Below are 17667 nucleotides of genomic sequence, written 5' to 3' on the forward strand. Positions count from 1 at the left end.
TGAATACTCTTCGTTCTCATGTTCTATCCATGTTCCTTTAGCCAGGATTGCTCGAAGCATAACAGTTGTTGTGAACTCTGACCCAGAAGATGTTCAGGGCTCATTCTAGTCATGGTTTAAATGCTAATGGAGCCAATGAATGGAAAGATATTGTATACATGTACGCACTGTTGACTCCACCGTCTCCTTTCTGAAGTTAAAAAAATAAAAAGTCCTTGTAAAAGTACACAATAGTTCAAATGGATAAACAGAAGGAACAGTTTGAATGTACTTACTAAGCTTTTAATTAGCATGAAGTTGGCTAGTCATGATTCATGTTCCTTTAGCCGTCATCGCTCTAAGAGTTCTTATATACCATTGACATGGTCAGGGCTCCATTCTAGCCAGGGTTTTAATGGTAATAGGGCCAATAAATGGACAGATAGTCTATGTACTGTATGTTTTTTTACCTTTATTTAACTAGGCAAGTCAGTTAAGAACAAATTCTTATTTTCAATGACGGCCTAGGAACAGCCTTGTTCAGGGGCAGAACGACAGATTTTTGTACCTTGTCAGCTCAGGGATTTGATCTTGCAACCTTTTGGTTACTAGTCCAACATTCTAACCACTAGGCTACCTGCCGCCCCATGTCTGTATGCCCTGTTGACTCTCCTGTGTCCTGTCTGTTTGTTTAGTGGTGCTTCAAGGGCCACTGTATCTGGCGCTCCTCTAACCAACCTCAGGGCCATGACGGTAACTGGGGGTCCTGGACTAAGTTTGGGTCCTGCTCCAGAACCTGTGGAGGTGGAGTACGCTCCCGGAGCAGAACTTGTAACAACCCTGTGTGAGTGTCTGTCACAGGGGAACAGGTGTGGGGCATTGTGGGTAGTGTGGATAGAGATGTATAAATCTGGCTCTGGGGTGGGTTCTTAGGTCTCCTTACTGACGTTACCCTCTACATCCTGTTAGGACTTCTACCTACATCCTGTTAGGACTTCTATATACATCCTGTTGGGACTTCTATATACAGGCTATATGAGTCATACACATAATGTGACATGTAGTTCACAGATACTTTGTCTCTTTAGTCAGAGACGTGTCAGAGGATGTCTGAAGGAAAGTCAAAGAGGATCATGTGTTTCTTTACGCTGAACTTTCCTTGGATATTTGTGTGTGTGTGTGTGTTTGTGTGCATGCATGTTTCCGTGCGTGCGTGACTTTATGCGTGTACTGTATGTGCGTACGTGTCATCTAAATAATAATTAACCCTGTGTACTACATCATGACCCTCACTAGAGACTCATTACTCAGAGCTAGTTAAATGGATCTAATCCCTGGACCTGGACGACAGGCCCAGTTCTACCATGATCCACATTACAGTTAAATGGATCTAATCCCTGGACCTGGAGGACAGGCCCAGTTCTACCATGAACCACATTACAGTTAAATGGATCTAATCCCTGGACCTGGACGACAGACCCAGTTCTACCATGATCCACATTACAGTTAAATGGATCTAATCCCTGGACCTGGACGACAAGCCCAGTTCTACCATGATCCACATTACAGTTAAATGGATCTAATCACTGGACCTGGACGACAAGCCCAGTTCTACCATGATCCACATTACAGTTAAATGGATCTAATCCCTGGACCTGGACGCCAGGCCCAGTTCTACCATGATCCACTAATCACTGGACCTGGACCTGGACGACAGGCCCAGTTCTACCATGATCCACATTACAGTTAAATGGATCTAATCCCTGGACCTGGACGCCAGGCCCAGTTCTACCATAATCCACTAATCACTGGACCTGGACGACAGGCCCAGTTCTACCATGATCCACATTACAGTTAAATGGATCTAATCCCTGGACCTGGACGCCAGGCCCAGTTCTACCATGATCCACCAATCACTGGACCTGGACCTGGACGACAGGCCCAGTTCTACCATGATCCACATTACAGTTAAATGGATCTAATCACTGGACCTGGACGACAGGCCCAGTTCTACCATGATCCACATTACAGTTAAATGGATCTAATCACTGGACCTGGACGACAGGCCCAGTTCTACCATGATCCACATTACACTTAAATGGATCTAATCAATGAACCTGGACGCCAGGCCCAGTTCTACCATGATCCACATTACAGTTAAATGGATCTAATCACTGAACCTGGACGACAGGCCCAGTTCTACCATGATCCACATTACAGTTAAATGGATCTAATCACTGGACCTGGACGACAGGCCCAGTTCTACCATGATCCACATTACAGTTAAATGGATCTAATCACTGGACCTGGACGACAGGCCCAGTTCTACCATGATCCACATTACAGTTAAATGGATCTAATCACTGGACCTGGTCGACAGGCCCAGTTCTACCATGATCCACATTACAGTTAAATGGATCTAATCACTGAACCTGGACGACAGGCCCAGTTCTACCATGATCCACATTACAGTTAAATGGATCTAATCCCTGGACCTGGACGCCAGGCCCAGTTCTACCATGATCCACATTACAGTTAAATGGATCTAATCACTGAACCTGGACGACAGGCCCTCCTGTTCTGCATCTCAAATTGCACTCTATTCCCTATTCACTGCACTACTTTTGACTTGGGTCCATAGGGAATAGGGTGCCATTTGGGATACACGATAGGTGTTGATTACTCTGTTGTTGTTTATTGTTTCTGTGTTGTCGCCCCCCCTGTCTCCAGGCCTGCGTACGGCGGGCGGGATTGCCCCGGGTCCACCTTTGATTACCAGATGTGTAACATGGAGGAGTGTGCTGGACCCTATGAAGACTTCCGCGCTCAACAGTGTGTCCAGAGGAGCAACAAATACCACAAGAACACCAAGCACACCTGGCTACCTTACGAACACCCAGATGGTAGGACACAGCCTGCTTCCCATATGGAACACTATGCTTTTAGTGCGCTACTTTAGACCAAGGTCAAAAGTCAAATGGGTTGTAGTGAGTAATATTAACTTAAAGTAAAGAAACTCAGAGATGAAATGATGCAGCTGGGTTGTTGTAGGGAGTAATGTTAAACTTGCAGTAAAGAAACTCAGAATGTCAATGTCTGCATCACAAATCGAACCCTATTCCCTAGACGGTGCACTACTTGTGAAAGGATTCTAATACATATTTACCATAATAAGACAGTTTCCATACAATAATAGTAATTTCGATATTAATTATATATCTTACATAAGCAAATATGAATCAACCAAATCCGTTTTATACATTTATAATACGTTTTTCTTTAACACAAACAATATGGCTGTAACAATGAGATGTGCAGAATACAGAGGGGTTCTGCACGGCACACACAACAAGAACAATATGGCTGTAACAAAGAGATAAATAGAAGATGGGTGGGAGGGAGAGACTCTCATATATATATATATATATATATATATATATATATATATATATATATATATATATATATTTATTCAAAGTATGTGGACACCCCTTCAAATTAGTGGATTTGGCTATTTCAGCCACACACAGGGGTACAAAATCAAGGACATAACCATGCAATCGCCATAGACAAACATTGACAGTAGAATGGCCTTACTGAAGTGCTCAGTGACTTTCAAAGTGGTACCGTCATAGTATGCCACCTTTCCGACAAGTCAGTTTGTGAAATTTCTACCCTGCTAGAGCTGCCCCAATTAACTGTAAGTGCTGTTATTGTGAAGTGGAAATTCCTAGGAGCAACAACGGCTCAACTGCGAAGTGGTAGGCCACACAAATTCACAGAATGGGACCGGCGAGTGTTGTAGCGCGTAAAATCATCTGTCCTCGGTTGCAACACTCACTACTGAGTTCCAAACTGCCTCTGGAAGCAACGTCAGCACAACAAATTTTCATCGGGAGCTTCATGAAATGGGTTTCCATGGCCGAGCAGCCGCACACAAGCCTAAGATCACCATGCACAATGCCAAGTGTCGACTGGAGTGGTGTAAAGCTCGCCGCCATTGGACTCTGAAGGAGTGGAAACATGTTCTCTGGAGTGATGAATCCCGCTTCACCATCAGCCAGGACAACGCTACCTGCCTGAATGCATAGTCCCAACTGTAAAGTTTGGTGGAGGAGGAATAATGGTCTGGGGCTGTTTTTCATGGTTCGGGCTAGGCCCCTTAGTTCCAGTGAAGGGAAATCTTAATGCTACAGCATACAATAACATTCTAGACAATTCTATGCTTCCAACTTTGTGGCAACAGTTTGGGGAAGGCCATTCCTATGACAATGCCCCTGTGCACAAAGCGAGGTCCATACAGAAAGAGTTTGTCGAGATCGGTGTGGTAGAACTTGACTGGCCTGCACAAAGCCCTGACCTCAACCCCATCGAACACCTTTGAAATGAATTGAAACGCTGACTACGAGTCCAACATCAGTTCCCGACCTCACTAATGCTCTTGTGGCTGAATGGAAGCAAGTCCCCACAGCAATGTTCCAACATCTAGTGGAAAGCCTTTCCAGAAGAGTGGAGGCTGTTATAGCAGCAAAGGAAGGGAACAACTCCATATTAATGCCCATGATTTTGGAATGAGATGTTTGACGAGCAGGTGTCCACATACTTTTGGTCATGTAGAGTGTGTGACTCAGGGTTTTCCTCATTAATGTCTAAAGTCAGACTAGTGCTGGTGAGACAGACACGGACAGAAGTCCACAGTATCTGGACATTAATTAGAACTTCCTGAAAGAACAATAACACATTTGTGGTGTCCAATAACATACAGGAACATCAACATCACACACAGCAGTGTAACCATTTCAGATGCCCACATGTGAACTGAACATAGGATCTCTATCATCTCTGGCCTTGTGTTCTTGAGGTGAAAGAAAGCAGAAGAGATACAATGCAAACTTTCTCTGTCATTTATTTAGTTTATCTTCCCTCAGTCAGGACTAAAGTATGTGTTCATTTTGTTTTCTTTCTCTAGGGAGTTTTACTAGCCACTGTGCTTCTGCCTCTGCGTTGCTTTCTCTCTAGTATCTTAGACTGGGTATCTGTTAGGGAGTTTTACTAGCCACTGTGCTTCTGCCTCTGTGTTTCTTTCTCTCTGGTATCTTAGACTGGGTATCTGTTAGGGAGTTTTACTAGCCACTGTGTGTCTGTCTCTGTGTTTCTTTCTCTCTGGTATCTTAGACTGGGTATCTGTTAGGGAGTTTTACTAGCCACTGTGCTTCTGCCTCTGCATTTCTTTCTCTCTGGTATCTTAGACTGGGTATCTGTTAGGGAGTTTTACTAGCCACTGTGTGTCTGTCTCTGTGTTTCTTTCTCTCTGGTATCTTAGACTGGGTATCTGTTAGGGAGTTTTACTAGCCACTGTGTGTCTGTCTCTGTGTTTCTTTCTCTCTGGTATCTTAGACTGGGTATCTGTTAGGGAGTTTTACTAGCCACTATGCTTCTGCCTCTGCATTTCTTTCTCTCTGGTATCTTAGACTGGGTATCTGTTAGGGAGTTTTGCTAGCCACTGTGCTTCTGCCTCTGTATTTCTTTCTCTCTGTTATCTTAGACTGGGTATCTGTTAGGGAGTTTTACTAGCCACTGTGCTTCTGCCTCTGTATTTCTTTCTCTCTGGTAGACTGGGTATCTGAAAAGCACTTTGTAACAACTGCTGATGTAAAAAGGGCTTTATAAAATACATTTGATTGATTGATTGATCTTCACCCGTGTAGAGGCTCACAAGTGTGAGTTGAGCTGTCAGTCCAAAGAGACCGGTGAGGTGGTGGTCATGAACCAGGTGATGCATGATGGGACGCGGTGCAGCTACACAGACCCTTTCAGTGTCTGCACCCGGGGGGAATGTCTGGTATGTACAGTATAGCTCTCTCTCTATCTATACCACTCTCTATCTATACCACTCTCTATCTATACCACTCTATCTATACCACTCTCTATCTATACCACTCTCTATCTATATCACTCTCTATCTATACCTCTCTATCTATACCTCTCTATCTATACCTCTCTCTATCTACACCCCTCTATCTATACCTCTCTCTATCTACACCTCTCTATCTATACCTCTCTATCTATACCTCTCTCTATCTACACCTCTCTATCTATACCTCTTTCTACACCACTCTATCTATACCTCTTTATCTATACCTCTCTATCTATACCACTCTCTATCTATACCTCTCTATCTATACCTCTCTATCTATACCTCTCTATCTATACCTCTCTCTATCTACACCTCTCTATCTATACCTCTCTCTATCTACACCTCTCTATCTGTACCTCTCTATCTATACCTCTCTCTATCTGTACCTCTCTATCTGTACCTCTCTATCTATACCTCTCTCTATCTATACCTCTCTCTATCTATACCTCTCTCTATCTATACCGCTCTCTATCGATATCTCTCTCTATCTCCACCTCTCTCTATCTATACCTCTCTCTATCTACACCTCTATCTATACCTCTTTCTATCTATACCTCTTTCTATCTATACCTCTCTCTATCTACACCTCTCTCTATCTATACCTCATTTTCTATACCTCTCTCTATCTACACCTCTCTATCTATACCTCTTTCTATCTACACCTCTCTATCTATTCCTCTCTATCTATACCTCTCTATATCTACAGTGGCTTCAGTGCCTCTCTTTCTCTCTGTTTCTCTCTCTCCCTCTGTCTTTCCATGAAATCTACTTAATGTTTTGATTGTAGGTTAGATACCATAACAGACGTTGGCATTTTCCAGACCAGACCAAAACGTTTGTAGATTGAGGACCAGATTCAACATATGTTATGTCTCCCTTACCAATCACTTCTATAGCAGAAGTCTGGAGAGTAGTGTTCCACTGCAAGTCAGACAGCCTAGACTGAGCCTCCCCCAGCCTAATCTCAGTCAGTGTAAAAGTCAGACAGCCTAGACTGAGCCTCCCCCAGCCTAATCTCAGTCAGTGTAAAAGTCAGACAGCCTAGACTGAGCCTCCCCCAGCCTAATCTCTGTCAGTGTAAAAGTCAGACAGCCTAGACTGAGCCTCCCCCAGCCTAATCTCTGTCAGTGTAAAAGTCAGACAGCCTAGACTGAGCCTCCCCCAGCCTAATCTCTGTCAGTGTAAAAGTCAGACAGCCTAGATGGAGCCTCCCCTTGGTTGATTGACTGACTGTGCCCTTCTCTCTCCCAGCATGTGGGCTGCGACAAAGAGGTTGGCTCGTACAAACAAGAAGACAAGTGTGGAGTCTGTGGTGGGGACAACTCCCACTGTCGCACTGTCAAACTGACCCTCACCAAGATGCCAAAGAAAACAGGTAAACATTGGGCAGTCACCAGGGTGAAACCACAGTTCTGTTCAGAACATTATGTGTTATTTCATTTGACTATCAATCAATACTTGATGTTGAGAAATATTACAGCTTGAAATCCCTAAAATCCTCTCCTACATTCTTAGAAAAAAATATGCTAAAAGGGTTCTTTGGCTGTTCCTGTGGGTAGAACCCTTTTGAGTTCCGTGTAGAACCCTTTCCACACAGGGTTCTACATGGAATCCAAAAGAGTTCTACCTGGAATCAAAAAGGGTTCTACCTGGAACCAAAAAGGGTTTCTCCTATGGGGACAGTTGAAGAACCCTTTTGGAACCCTTTTTTCTAAGAGTGTGATGTGTTTCGCACTGTGTTATGAATTCCCAGTCGGTGACTCTTGATAAGAGTCCCCGGCAGGGGAATTCACAACACACTACACTATTTTAGTTACCCTGTATTCACCCAGCGACAGCCGTAAACACAAAACACTGCTATCACTGGTTCACACACAACTGTATAATTAGACACGACACGTTTCTCCTCTGTTAGAGTCACTAGTAGGCCTGGGGTTGTCTGTATCATTGGTCTCAGAGTAGGACTATGGTCTTTTAGATAACAATTAATAAGGTTACATGGATAGGGGGGACCTGATCCTAGATCAGCACTGCTACTCTGAAACCTATGATAGACATCCTCCCTGGTCTGTTGTTATTCTGTGGCTCATTGGATTAACTTCCTGACCAACCGGTTGTCTTGTTGTGTTGTCCTGTAGACATGCTGAAGATGTTTCATATTGTCTTGTTGTGTTGTCCTATAGACATGCTGAAGATGTTTCATATTGTCTTGTTGTGTTGTCCTATAGACATGCTGAAGATGTTTCATATTGTCTTGTTGTCCTGTAGACATACTGAAGATGTTTCATATTGTCTTGTTGTGTTGTCCTGTAGACATACTGAAGATGTTTCATATTGTCTTGTTGTGTTGTCCTATAGACATGCTGAAGATGTTTCATATTGTCTTGTTGTCCTGTAGACATACTGAAGATGTTTCATATTGTCTTGTTGTCCTTTAGACATACTGAAGATGTTTCATATTGTCTTGTTGTGTTTTCCTGTAGACATGCTGAAGCTGTTTCATATTGTCTTGTTGTGTTGTCCTATAGACATGCTGAAGATGTTTCATATTGTCTTGTGTCCTGTAGACATGCTGAAGATGTTTCATATTGTCTTGTTGTGTTCTCCTGTAGACATGCTGAAGATGTTTCATATTGTCTTGTTGTCCTGTAGACATGCTGAAAATGTTTCATATTGTCTTGTTGTGTTGTCCTATAGACATGCTGAAGATGTTTCATATTGTCTTGTTGTCCTATAGACATGCTGAAGATGTTTCATATTGTCTTGTTGTCCTATAGACATGCTGAAGATGTTTCATATTGTCTTGTTGTGTTGTCCTGTAGACATGCTGAAGATGTTTCATATTGTCTTGTTGTGTTGTCCTGTAGACATGCTGAAGATGTTTCATATTGTCTTGTTGTCCTGTAGACATGCTGAAGATGTTTCATATTGTCTTGTTGTGTTGTCCTATAGACATGCTGAAGATGTTTCATATTGTCTTGTTGTCCTATAGACATGCTGAAGATGTTTCATATTGTCTTGTTGTGTTGTCCTATAGACATGCTGAATATGTTTCATATTGTCTTGTTGTGTTGTCCTGTAGACATGCTGAAGATGTTTCATATTGTCTTGTTGTCCTATAGACATGCTGAAGATGTTTCATATTGTCTTGTTGTCCTGTAGACATGCTGAAGATGTTTCATATTGTCTTGTTGTCCTATAGACATGCTGAAGATGTTTCATATTGTCTTGTTGTGTTGTCCTGTAGACATGCTGTAGATGTTTCATATTGTCTTGTTGTCCTATAGACATGCTGAAGATGTTTCATATTGTCTTGTTGTCCTGTAGACATGCTGAAGATGTTTCATATTGTCTTGTTGTCCTATAGACATGCTGAAGATGTTTCATATTGTCTTGTTGTGTTGTCCTGTAGACATGCTGAATATGTTTCATATTGTCTTGTTGTGTTTTCCTGTAGACATGCTGAAGATGTTTCATATTGTCTTGTTGTCCTGTAGACATGCTGAAGTTGTTTCATATTGTCTTGTTGTCCTGTAGACATGCTGAATATGATTCATATTGTCTTGCTGTGTTGTCCTATAGACATGATGAAGATGTTTCATATTGTCTTGTTGTCCTATAGACATGCTGAAGATGTTTCATATTGTCTTGTGGTCCTATAGACATGCTGAAGATGTTTCATATTGTCTTGTTGTGTTGTCCTGTAGACATGCTAAAGATGTTTCATATTGTCTTGTTCTGTTGTCCTGTAGACATGCTGAAGATTTTTCATATTGTCTTGTTGTCCTGTAGACATGCTGAAGGTGTTTCATATTGTCTTGTTGTGTTGTCCTATAGACATGCTGAAGATGTTTCATATTGTCTTGTTGTGCTGTCCTGTAGACATGCTGAAGATGTTTCATATTGTCTTGTTGTCCTATAGACATGCTGAAGATGTTTCATATTGTCTTGTTGTCCTGTAGACATGCTGAAGATGTTTCATATTGTCTTGTTGTGTTGTCCTATAGACATGCTGAAGATGTTTCATATTGTCTTGTTGTCCTGTAGTCATGCTGAAGATGTTTCATATTGTCTTGTTGTCCTGTAGACATGCTGAAGATGTTTCATATTGTCTTGTTGTCCTGTAGACATGCTGAAGATGTTTCATATTGTCTTGTTGTGTTGTCCTATAGACATGCTGAAGATGTTTCATATTGTCTTGTTGTGTTGTCCTGTAGACATGCTGAAGATGTTTCATATTGTCTTGTTGTCCTATAGACATGCTGAAGATGTTTCATATTGTCTTGTTGTGTTGTCCTATAGACATGCTGAAGATGTTTCAAATTGTTTTGTTGTGTTGTCCTGTAGACATGTTGAAGATGTTTCATATTGTCTTGTTGTCCTGTAGACATGCTGAAGATGTTTCATATTGTCTTGTTGTCCTGTAGACATGCTGAAGATGTTTCATATTGTCTTGTTGTCCTATAGACATGCTGAAGATGTTTCATATTGTCTTGTTGTGTTGTCCTGTAGACATGCTGAAGATGTTTCATATTGTCTTGTTGTCCTATAGACATGCTGAAGATGTTTCATATTGTCTTGTTGTCCTGTAGACATGCTGAAGATGTTTCATATTGTCTTGTTGTGTTGTCCTATAGACATGCTGAAGATGTTTCATATTGTCTTGTTGTCCTGTAGTCATGCTGAAGATGTTTCATATTGTCTTGTTGTCCTGTAGACATGCTGAAGATGTTTCATATTGTCTTGTTGTCCTGTAGACATGCTGAAGATGTTTCATATTGTCTTGTTGTGTTGTCCTATAGACATGCTGAAGATGTTTCATATTGTCCTGTTGTGTTGTCCTGTAGACATGCTGAAGATGTTTCATATTGTCTTGTTGTCCTATAGACATGCTGAAGATGTTTCATATTGTCTTGTTGTGTTGTCCTATAGACATGCTGAAGATGTTTCAAATTGTTTTGTTGTGTTGTCCTGTAGACATGTTGAAGATGTTTCATATTGTCTTGTTGTCCTGTAGACATGCTGAAGATGTTTCATATTGTCTTGTTGTCCTGTAGACATGCTGAAGATGTTTCATATTGTCTTGTTGTCCTATAGACATGCTGAAGATGTTTCATATTGTCTTGTTGTGTTGTCCTATAGACATGCTGAAGATGTTTCATATTGTCTTGTTGTGTTGTCCTGTAGACATGCTGAAGATGTTTCATATTGTCTTGTTGTGTTTTCCTGTAGACATGCTGAAGATGTTTCATATTGTCTTGTTGTCCTGTAGACATGCTGAAGATGTTTCATATTGTCTTGTTGTGTTGTCCTGTAGACATGCTGAAGATGTTTCATATTGTCTTGTTGTCCTATAGACATGCTGAAGATGTTTCATATTGTCTTGTTGTTCCTGTAGACATGCTGAAGATGTTTCATATTGTCTTGTTGTCCTGTAGACATGCTGAAGATGTTTCATATTGTCTTGTTGTGTTGTCCTGTAGACATGCTGAAGATGTTTCATATTGTCTTGTTGTCCTATAGACATGCTGAAGATGTTTCATATTGTCTTGTTGTGTTGTCCTATAGACATGCTGAAGATGTTTCATATTGTTTTGTTGTGTTGTCCTGTAGACATGCTGAAGATGTTTCATATTGTCTTGTTGTTTGCCTGTAGACATGCTGAAGATGTTTCATATTGTCTTGTTGTCCTGTAGACATGCTGAAGATGTTTCATATTGTCTTGTTGTCCTATAGACATGCTGAAGATGTTTCATATTGTCTTGTTGTGTTGTCCTGTAGACATGCTGAAGATGTTTCATATTCTCTTGTTGTGTTTTCCTGTAGACATGCTGAAGATGTTTCATATTGTCTTGTTGTGTTTTCCTGTAGACATGCTGAAGATGTTTCATATTGTCTTGTTGTCCTGTAGACATGCTGAAGATGTTTCATATTGTCTTGTTGTGTTGTCCTATAGACATGCTGAAGATGTTTCATGTTGTCTTGTTGTCCTATAGACATGCTGAAGATGTTTTATATTGTCTTGTTGTCCTGTAGACATGCTGAAGATGTTTCATATTGTCTTGTTGTCCTGTAGACATGCTGAATATGTTTCATATTGTCTTGTTGTGTTGTCCTATAGACATGCTGAAGATGTTTCAAATTGTTTTGTTGTGTTGTCCTGTAGACATGTTGAAGATGTTTCATATTGTCTTGTTGTCCTGTAGACATGCTGAAGATGTTTCATATTGTCTTGTTGTCCTGTAGACATGCTGAAGATGTTTCATATTGTCTTGTTGTCCTATAGACATGCTGAAGATGTTTCATATTGTCTTGTTGTGTTGTCCTGTAGACATGCTGAAGATGTTTCATATTGTCTTGTTGTGTTTTCCTGTAGACATGCTGAAGATGTTTCATATTGTCTTGTTGTGTTTTCCTGTAGACATGCTGAAGATGTTTCATATTGTCTTGTTGTCCTGTAGACATGCTGAAGATGTTTCATATTGTCTTGTTGTGTTGTCCTATAGACATGCTGAAGATGTTTCATGTTGTCTTGTTGTCCTATAGACATGCTGAAGATGTTTTATATTGTCTTGTTGTCCTGTAGACATGCTGAAGATGTTTCATATTGTCTTGTTGTCCTGTAGACATGCTGAAGATGTTTCATATTGTCTTGTTGTGTCCTGTAGACATGCTGAAGATGTTTCATATTGTCTTGTTGTCCTATAGACATGCTGAAGATGTTTCATATTGTCTTGTTGTGTTGTCCTGTAGACATGCTGAAGATGTTTCATATTGTCTTGTTGTGTTTTCCTGTAGACATGCTGAAGATGTTTCATATTGTCTTGTTGTGTTTTCCTGTAGACATGCTGAAGATGTTTCATATTGTCTTGTTGTCCTGTAGACATGCTGAAGATGTTTCATATTGTCTTGTTGTGTTGTCCTATAGACATGCTGAAGATGTTTCATGTTGTCTTGTTGTCCTATAGACATGCTGAAGATGTTTCATATTGTCTTGTTGTCCTGTAGACATGCTGAAGATGTTTCATATTGTCTTGTTGTCCTGTAGACATGCTGAATATGTTTCATATTGTCTTGTTGTGTTGTCCTATAGACATGCTGAAGATGTTTCATATTGTCTTGTTGTGTTGTCCTGTAGACATGCTGAAGATGTTTCATATTGTCTTGTTGTCCTATAGACATGCTGAAGATGTTTCATATTGTCTTGTTGTCCTATAGACATGCTGAAGATGTTTCATATTGTCTTGTTGTGTTGTCCTATAGACATGCTCAAGATGTTTCAAATTGTTTTGTTGTGTTGTCCTGTAGACATGTTGAAGATGTTTCATATTGTATTGTTGTCCTGTAGACATGCTGAAGATGTTTCATATTGTCTTGTTGTCCTGTAGACATGCTGAAGATGTTTCATATTGTCTTGTTGTCCTATAGACATGCTGAAGATGTTTCATATTGTCTTGTTGTGTTTTCCTGAAGACATGCTGAAGATGTTTCATATTGTCTTGTTGTGTATTCCTGTAGACATGCTGAAGATGTTTCATATTGTCTTGTTGTGTTTTCCTGTAGACATGCTGAAGATGTTTCATATTGTCTTGTTGTCCTATAGACATGCTGAAGATGTTTCATATTGTCTTGTTGTGTTGTCCTGTAGACATGCTGAAGATGTTTCATATTGTCTTGTTGTCCTGTAGACATGCTGAAGATGTTTCATATTGTCTTGTTGTGTTGTCCTATTGACATGCTGAAGATGTTTCATATTGTCGTGTTGTCCTGTAGACATGCTGAAGATGTTTCATGTTGTCTTGTTGTCCTATAGACATGCTGAAGATGTTTCATATTGTCTTGTTGTCCTATAGACATGCTGAATATGTTTCATATTGTCTTGTTGTCCTGTAGACATGCTGAAGATGTTTCATATTGTCTTGTTGTGTTGTCCTGTAGACATGCTGAAGATGTTTCATATTGTCTTGTTGTCCTGTAGACATGCTGAAGATGTTTCATATTGTCTTGTTGTCCTATAGACATGCTGAAGATGTTTCATATTGTCTTGTTGTGTTGTCCTGTAGACATGCTGAAGATGTTTCATATTGTCTTGTTGTGTATTCCTGTAGACATGCTGAAGATGTTTCATATTGTCTTGTTGTGTTTTCCTGTAGACATGCTGAAGATGTTTCATATTGTCTTGTTGTCCTATAGACATGCTGAAGATGTTTCATATTGTCTTGTTGTGTTGTCCTATAGACATGCTGAAGATGTTTCATGTTGTCTTGTTGTCCTATAGACATGCTGAAGATGTTTCATATTGTCTTGTTGTCCTATAGACATGCTGAATATGTTTCATATTGTCTTGTTGTCCTGTAGACATGCTGAAGATGTTTCATATTGTCTTGTTGTGTTGTCCTGTAGACATGCTGAAGATGTTTCATATTGTCTTGTTGTCCTATAGACATGCTGAATATGTTTCATATTGTCTTGTTGTCCTGTAGACATGCTGAAGATGTTTCATATTGTCTTGTTGTGTTGTCCTATAGACATGCTGAAGATGTTTCATATTCTCTTGTTGTCCTGTAGACATGCTGAAGATGTTTCATATTTTCTTGTTGTGTTGTCCTGTAGACATGCTGAAGATGTTTCATATTGTCTTGTTGTCCTGTAGACATGCTGAATATGTTTCGTATTGTCTTGTTGTGTTGTCCTATAGACATGCTGAAGCTGTTTCATTTTGTCTTGTTGTCCTATAGACATGCTGAAGATGTTTCATATTGTCTTGTTGTGTTGTCCTATAGACATGCTGAAGATGTTTCATATTTTCTTGTTGTGTTGTCCTGTAGACATGCTGAAGATGTTTCATATTGTCTTGTTGTCCTATAGACATGCTGAAGATGTTTCATATTGTCTTGTTGTCCTGTAGACATGCTGAAGATGTTTCATATTGTCTTGTTGTGTTGTCCTATAGACATGCTGAAGATGTTTCATATTGTCTTGTTGTCCTGTAGTCATGCTGAAGATGTTTCATATTGTCTTGTTGTCCTGTAGACATACTGAAGATGTTTCATATTGTCTTGTTGTCCTGTAGACATGCTGAAGATGTTTCATATTGTCTTGTTGTGTTGTCCTATAGACATGCTGAAGATGTTTCATATTGTCTTGTTGTGCTGTCCTGTAGACATGCTGAAGATGTTTCATATTGTCTTGTTGTCCTATAGACATGCTGAAGATGTTTCATATTGTCTTGTTGTCCTGTAGACATGCTGAAGATGTTTCATATTGTCTTGTTGTGTTGTCCTATAGACATGCTGAAGATGTTTCATATTGTCTTGTTGTCCTGTAGTCATGCTGAAGATGTTTCATATTGTCTTGTTGTCCTGTAGACATGCTGAAGATGTTTCATATTGTCTTGTTGTCCTGTAGACATGCTGAAGATGTTTCATATTGTCTTGTTGTGTTGTCCTATAGACATGCTGAAGATGTTTCATATTGTCTTGTTGTGTTGTCCTGTAGACATGCTGAAGATGTTTCATATTGTCTTGTTGTCCTATAGACATGCTGAAGATGTTTCATATTGTCTTGTTGTGTTGTCCTATAGACATGCTGAAGATGTTTCAAATTGTTTTGTTGTGTTGTCCTGTAGACATGTTGAAGATGTTTCATATTGTCTTGTTGTCCTGTAGACATGCTGAAGATGTTTCATATTGTCTTGTTGTCCTGTAGACATGCTGAAGATGTTTCATATTGTCTTGTTGTCCTATAGACATGCTGAAGATGTTTCATATTGTCTTGTTGTGTTGTCCTGTAGACATGCTGAAGATGTTTCATATTGTCTTGTTGTGTTTCCTATAGACATGCTGAAGATGTTTCATATTGTCTTGTTGTCCTGTAGACATGCTGAAGATGTTTCATATTGTCTTGTTGTGTTGTCCTATAGACATGCTGAAGATGTTTCATATTGTCTTGTTGTCCTGTAGTCATGCTGAAGATGTTTCATATTGTCTTGTTGTCCTGTAGACATGCTGAAGATGTTTCATATTGTCTTGTTGTCCTGTAGACATGCTGAAGATGTTTCATATTGTCTTGTTGTGTTGTCCTATAGACATGCTGAAGATGTTTCATATTGTCTTGTTGTGTTGTCCTGTAGACATGCTGAAGATGTTTCATATTGTCTTGTTGTCCTATAGACATGCTGAAGATGTTTCATATTGTCTTGTTGTGTTGTCCTATAGACATGCTGAAGATGTTTCAAATTGTTTTGTTGTGTTGTCCTGTAGACATGTTGAAGATGTTTCATATTGTCTTGTTGTCCTGTAGACATGCTGAAGATGTTTCATATTGTCTTGTTGTCCTGTAGACATGCTGAAGATGTTTCATATTGTCTTGTTGTCCTATAGACATGCTGAAGATGTTTCATATTGTCTTGTTGTGTTGTCCTGTAGACATGCTGAAGATGTTTCATATTGTCTTGTTGTGTTTTCCTGTAGACATGCTGAAGATGTTTCATATTGTCTTGTTGTGTTTTCCTGTAGACATGCTGAAGATGTTTCATATTGTCTTGTTGTCCTGTAGACATGCTGAAGATGTTTCATATTGTCTTGTTGTGTTGTCCTATAGACATGCTGAAGATGTTTCATGTTGTCTTGTTGTCCTATAGACATGCTGAAGATGTTTTATATTGTCTTGTTGTCCTGTAGACATGCTGAAGATGTTTCATATTGTCTTGTTGTCCTGTAGACATGCTGAATATGTTTCATATTGTCTTGTTGTGTTGTCCTGTAGACATGCTGAAGATGTTTCATATTGTCTTGTTGTCCTATAGACATGCTGAAGATGTTTCATATTGTCTTGTTGTGTTGTCCTATAGACATGCTGAAGATGTTTCAAATTGTTTTGTTGTGTTGTCCTGTAGACATGTTGAAGATGTTTCATATTGTCTTGTTGTCCTGTAGACATGCTGAAGATGTTTCATATTGTCTTGTTGTCCTGTAGACATGCTGAAGATGTTTCATATTGTCTTGTTGTCCTATAGACATGCTGAAGATGTTTCATATTGTCTTGTTGTGTTGTCCTGTAGACATGCTGAAGATGTTTCATATTGTCTTGTTGTGTTTTCCTGTAGACATGCTGAAGATGTTTCATATTGTCTTGTTGTGTTTTCCTGTAGACATGCTGAAGATGTTTCATATTGTCTTGTTGTCCTGTAGACATGCTGAAGATGTTTCATATTGTCTTGTTGTGTTGTCCTATAGACATGCTGAAGATGTTTCATGTTGTCTTGTTGTCCTATAGACATGCTGAAGATGTTTCATATTGTCTTGTTGTCCTGTAGACATGCTGAAGATGTTTCATATTGTCTTGTTGTCCTGTAGACATGCTGAATATGTTTCATATTGTCTTGTTGTGTTGTCCTATAGACATGCTGAAGATGTTTCAAATTGTTTTGTTGTGTTGTCCTGTAGACATGTTGAAGATGTTTCATATTGTCTTGTTGTCCTGTAGACATGCTGAAGATGTTTCATATTGTCTTGTTGTCCTGTAGACATGCTGAAGATGTTTCATATTGTCTTGTTGTCCTATAGACATGCTGAAGATGTTTCATATTGTCTTGTTGTGTTGTCCTGTAGACATGCTGAAGATGTTTCATATTGTCTTGTTGTGTTTTCCTGTAGACATGCTGAAGATGTTTCATATTGTCTTGTTGTGTTTTCCTGTAGACATGCTGAAGATGTTTCATATTGTCTTGTTGTCCTGTAGACATGCTGAAGATGTTTCATATTGTCTTG

The 17667-nt window shown here is 39.7% G+C and overlaps 1 protein-coding gene across 3 annotated transcripts in view; it reads left to right on the top strand.

Moving 5' to 3' along the window:
* LOC106613836 (A disintegrin and metalloproteinase with thrombospondin motifs 14) overlaps positions 1 to 7415 on the top strand; it is a 99683-nt gene extending 92268 nt beyond the window's left edge. For all 3 annotated transcript variants that reach the window (XM_045687475.1, XM_045687478.1, XM_045687480.1), the window contains exons 11-14: positions 675 to 823; positions 2710 to 2882; positions 5688 to 5821; positions 7148 to 7415. In XM_045687475.1, the coding sequence (XP_045543431.1) occupies positions 675 to 823; positions 2710 to 2882; positions 5688 to 5821; positions 7148 to 7381 (690 nt within the window). In that variant the 3' untranslated portion in view covers positions 7382 to 7415. The remainder of the gene's footprint in view (positions 1 to 674; positions 824 to 2709; positions 2883 to 5687; positions 5822 to 7147) is intronic.
* The last annotated feature ends 10252 nt before the right edge of the window (positions 7416 to 17667 follow it).

The sequence above is a fragment of the Salmo salar genome, chromosome ssa01 (genome assembly GCF_905237065.1).
Source record: "Salmo salar chromosome ssa01, Ssal_v3.1, whole genome shotgun sequence".
Lineage (NCBI taxonomy): Eukaryota > Metazoa > Chordata > Actinopteri > Salmoniformes > Salmonidae > Salmo > Salmo salar.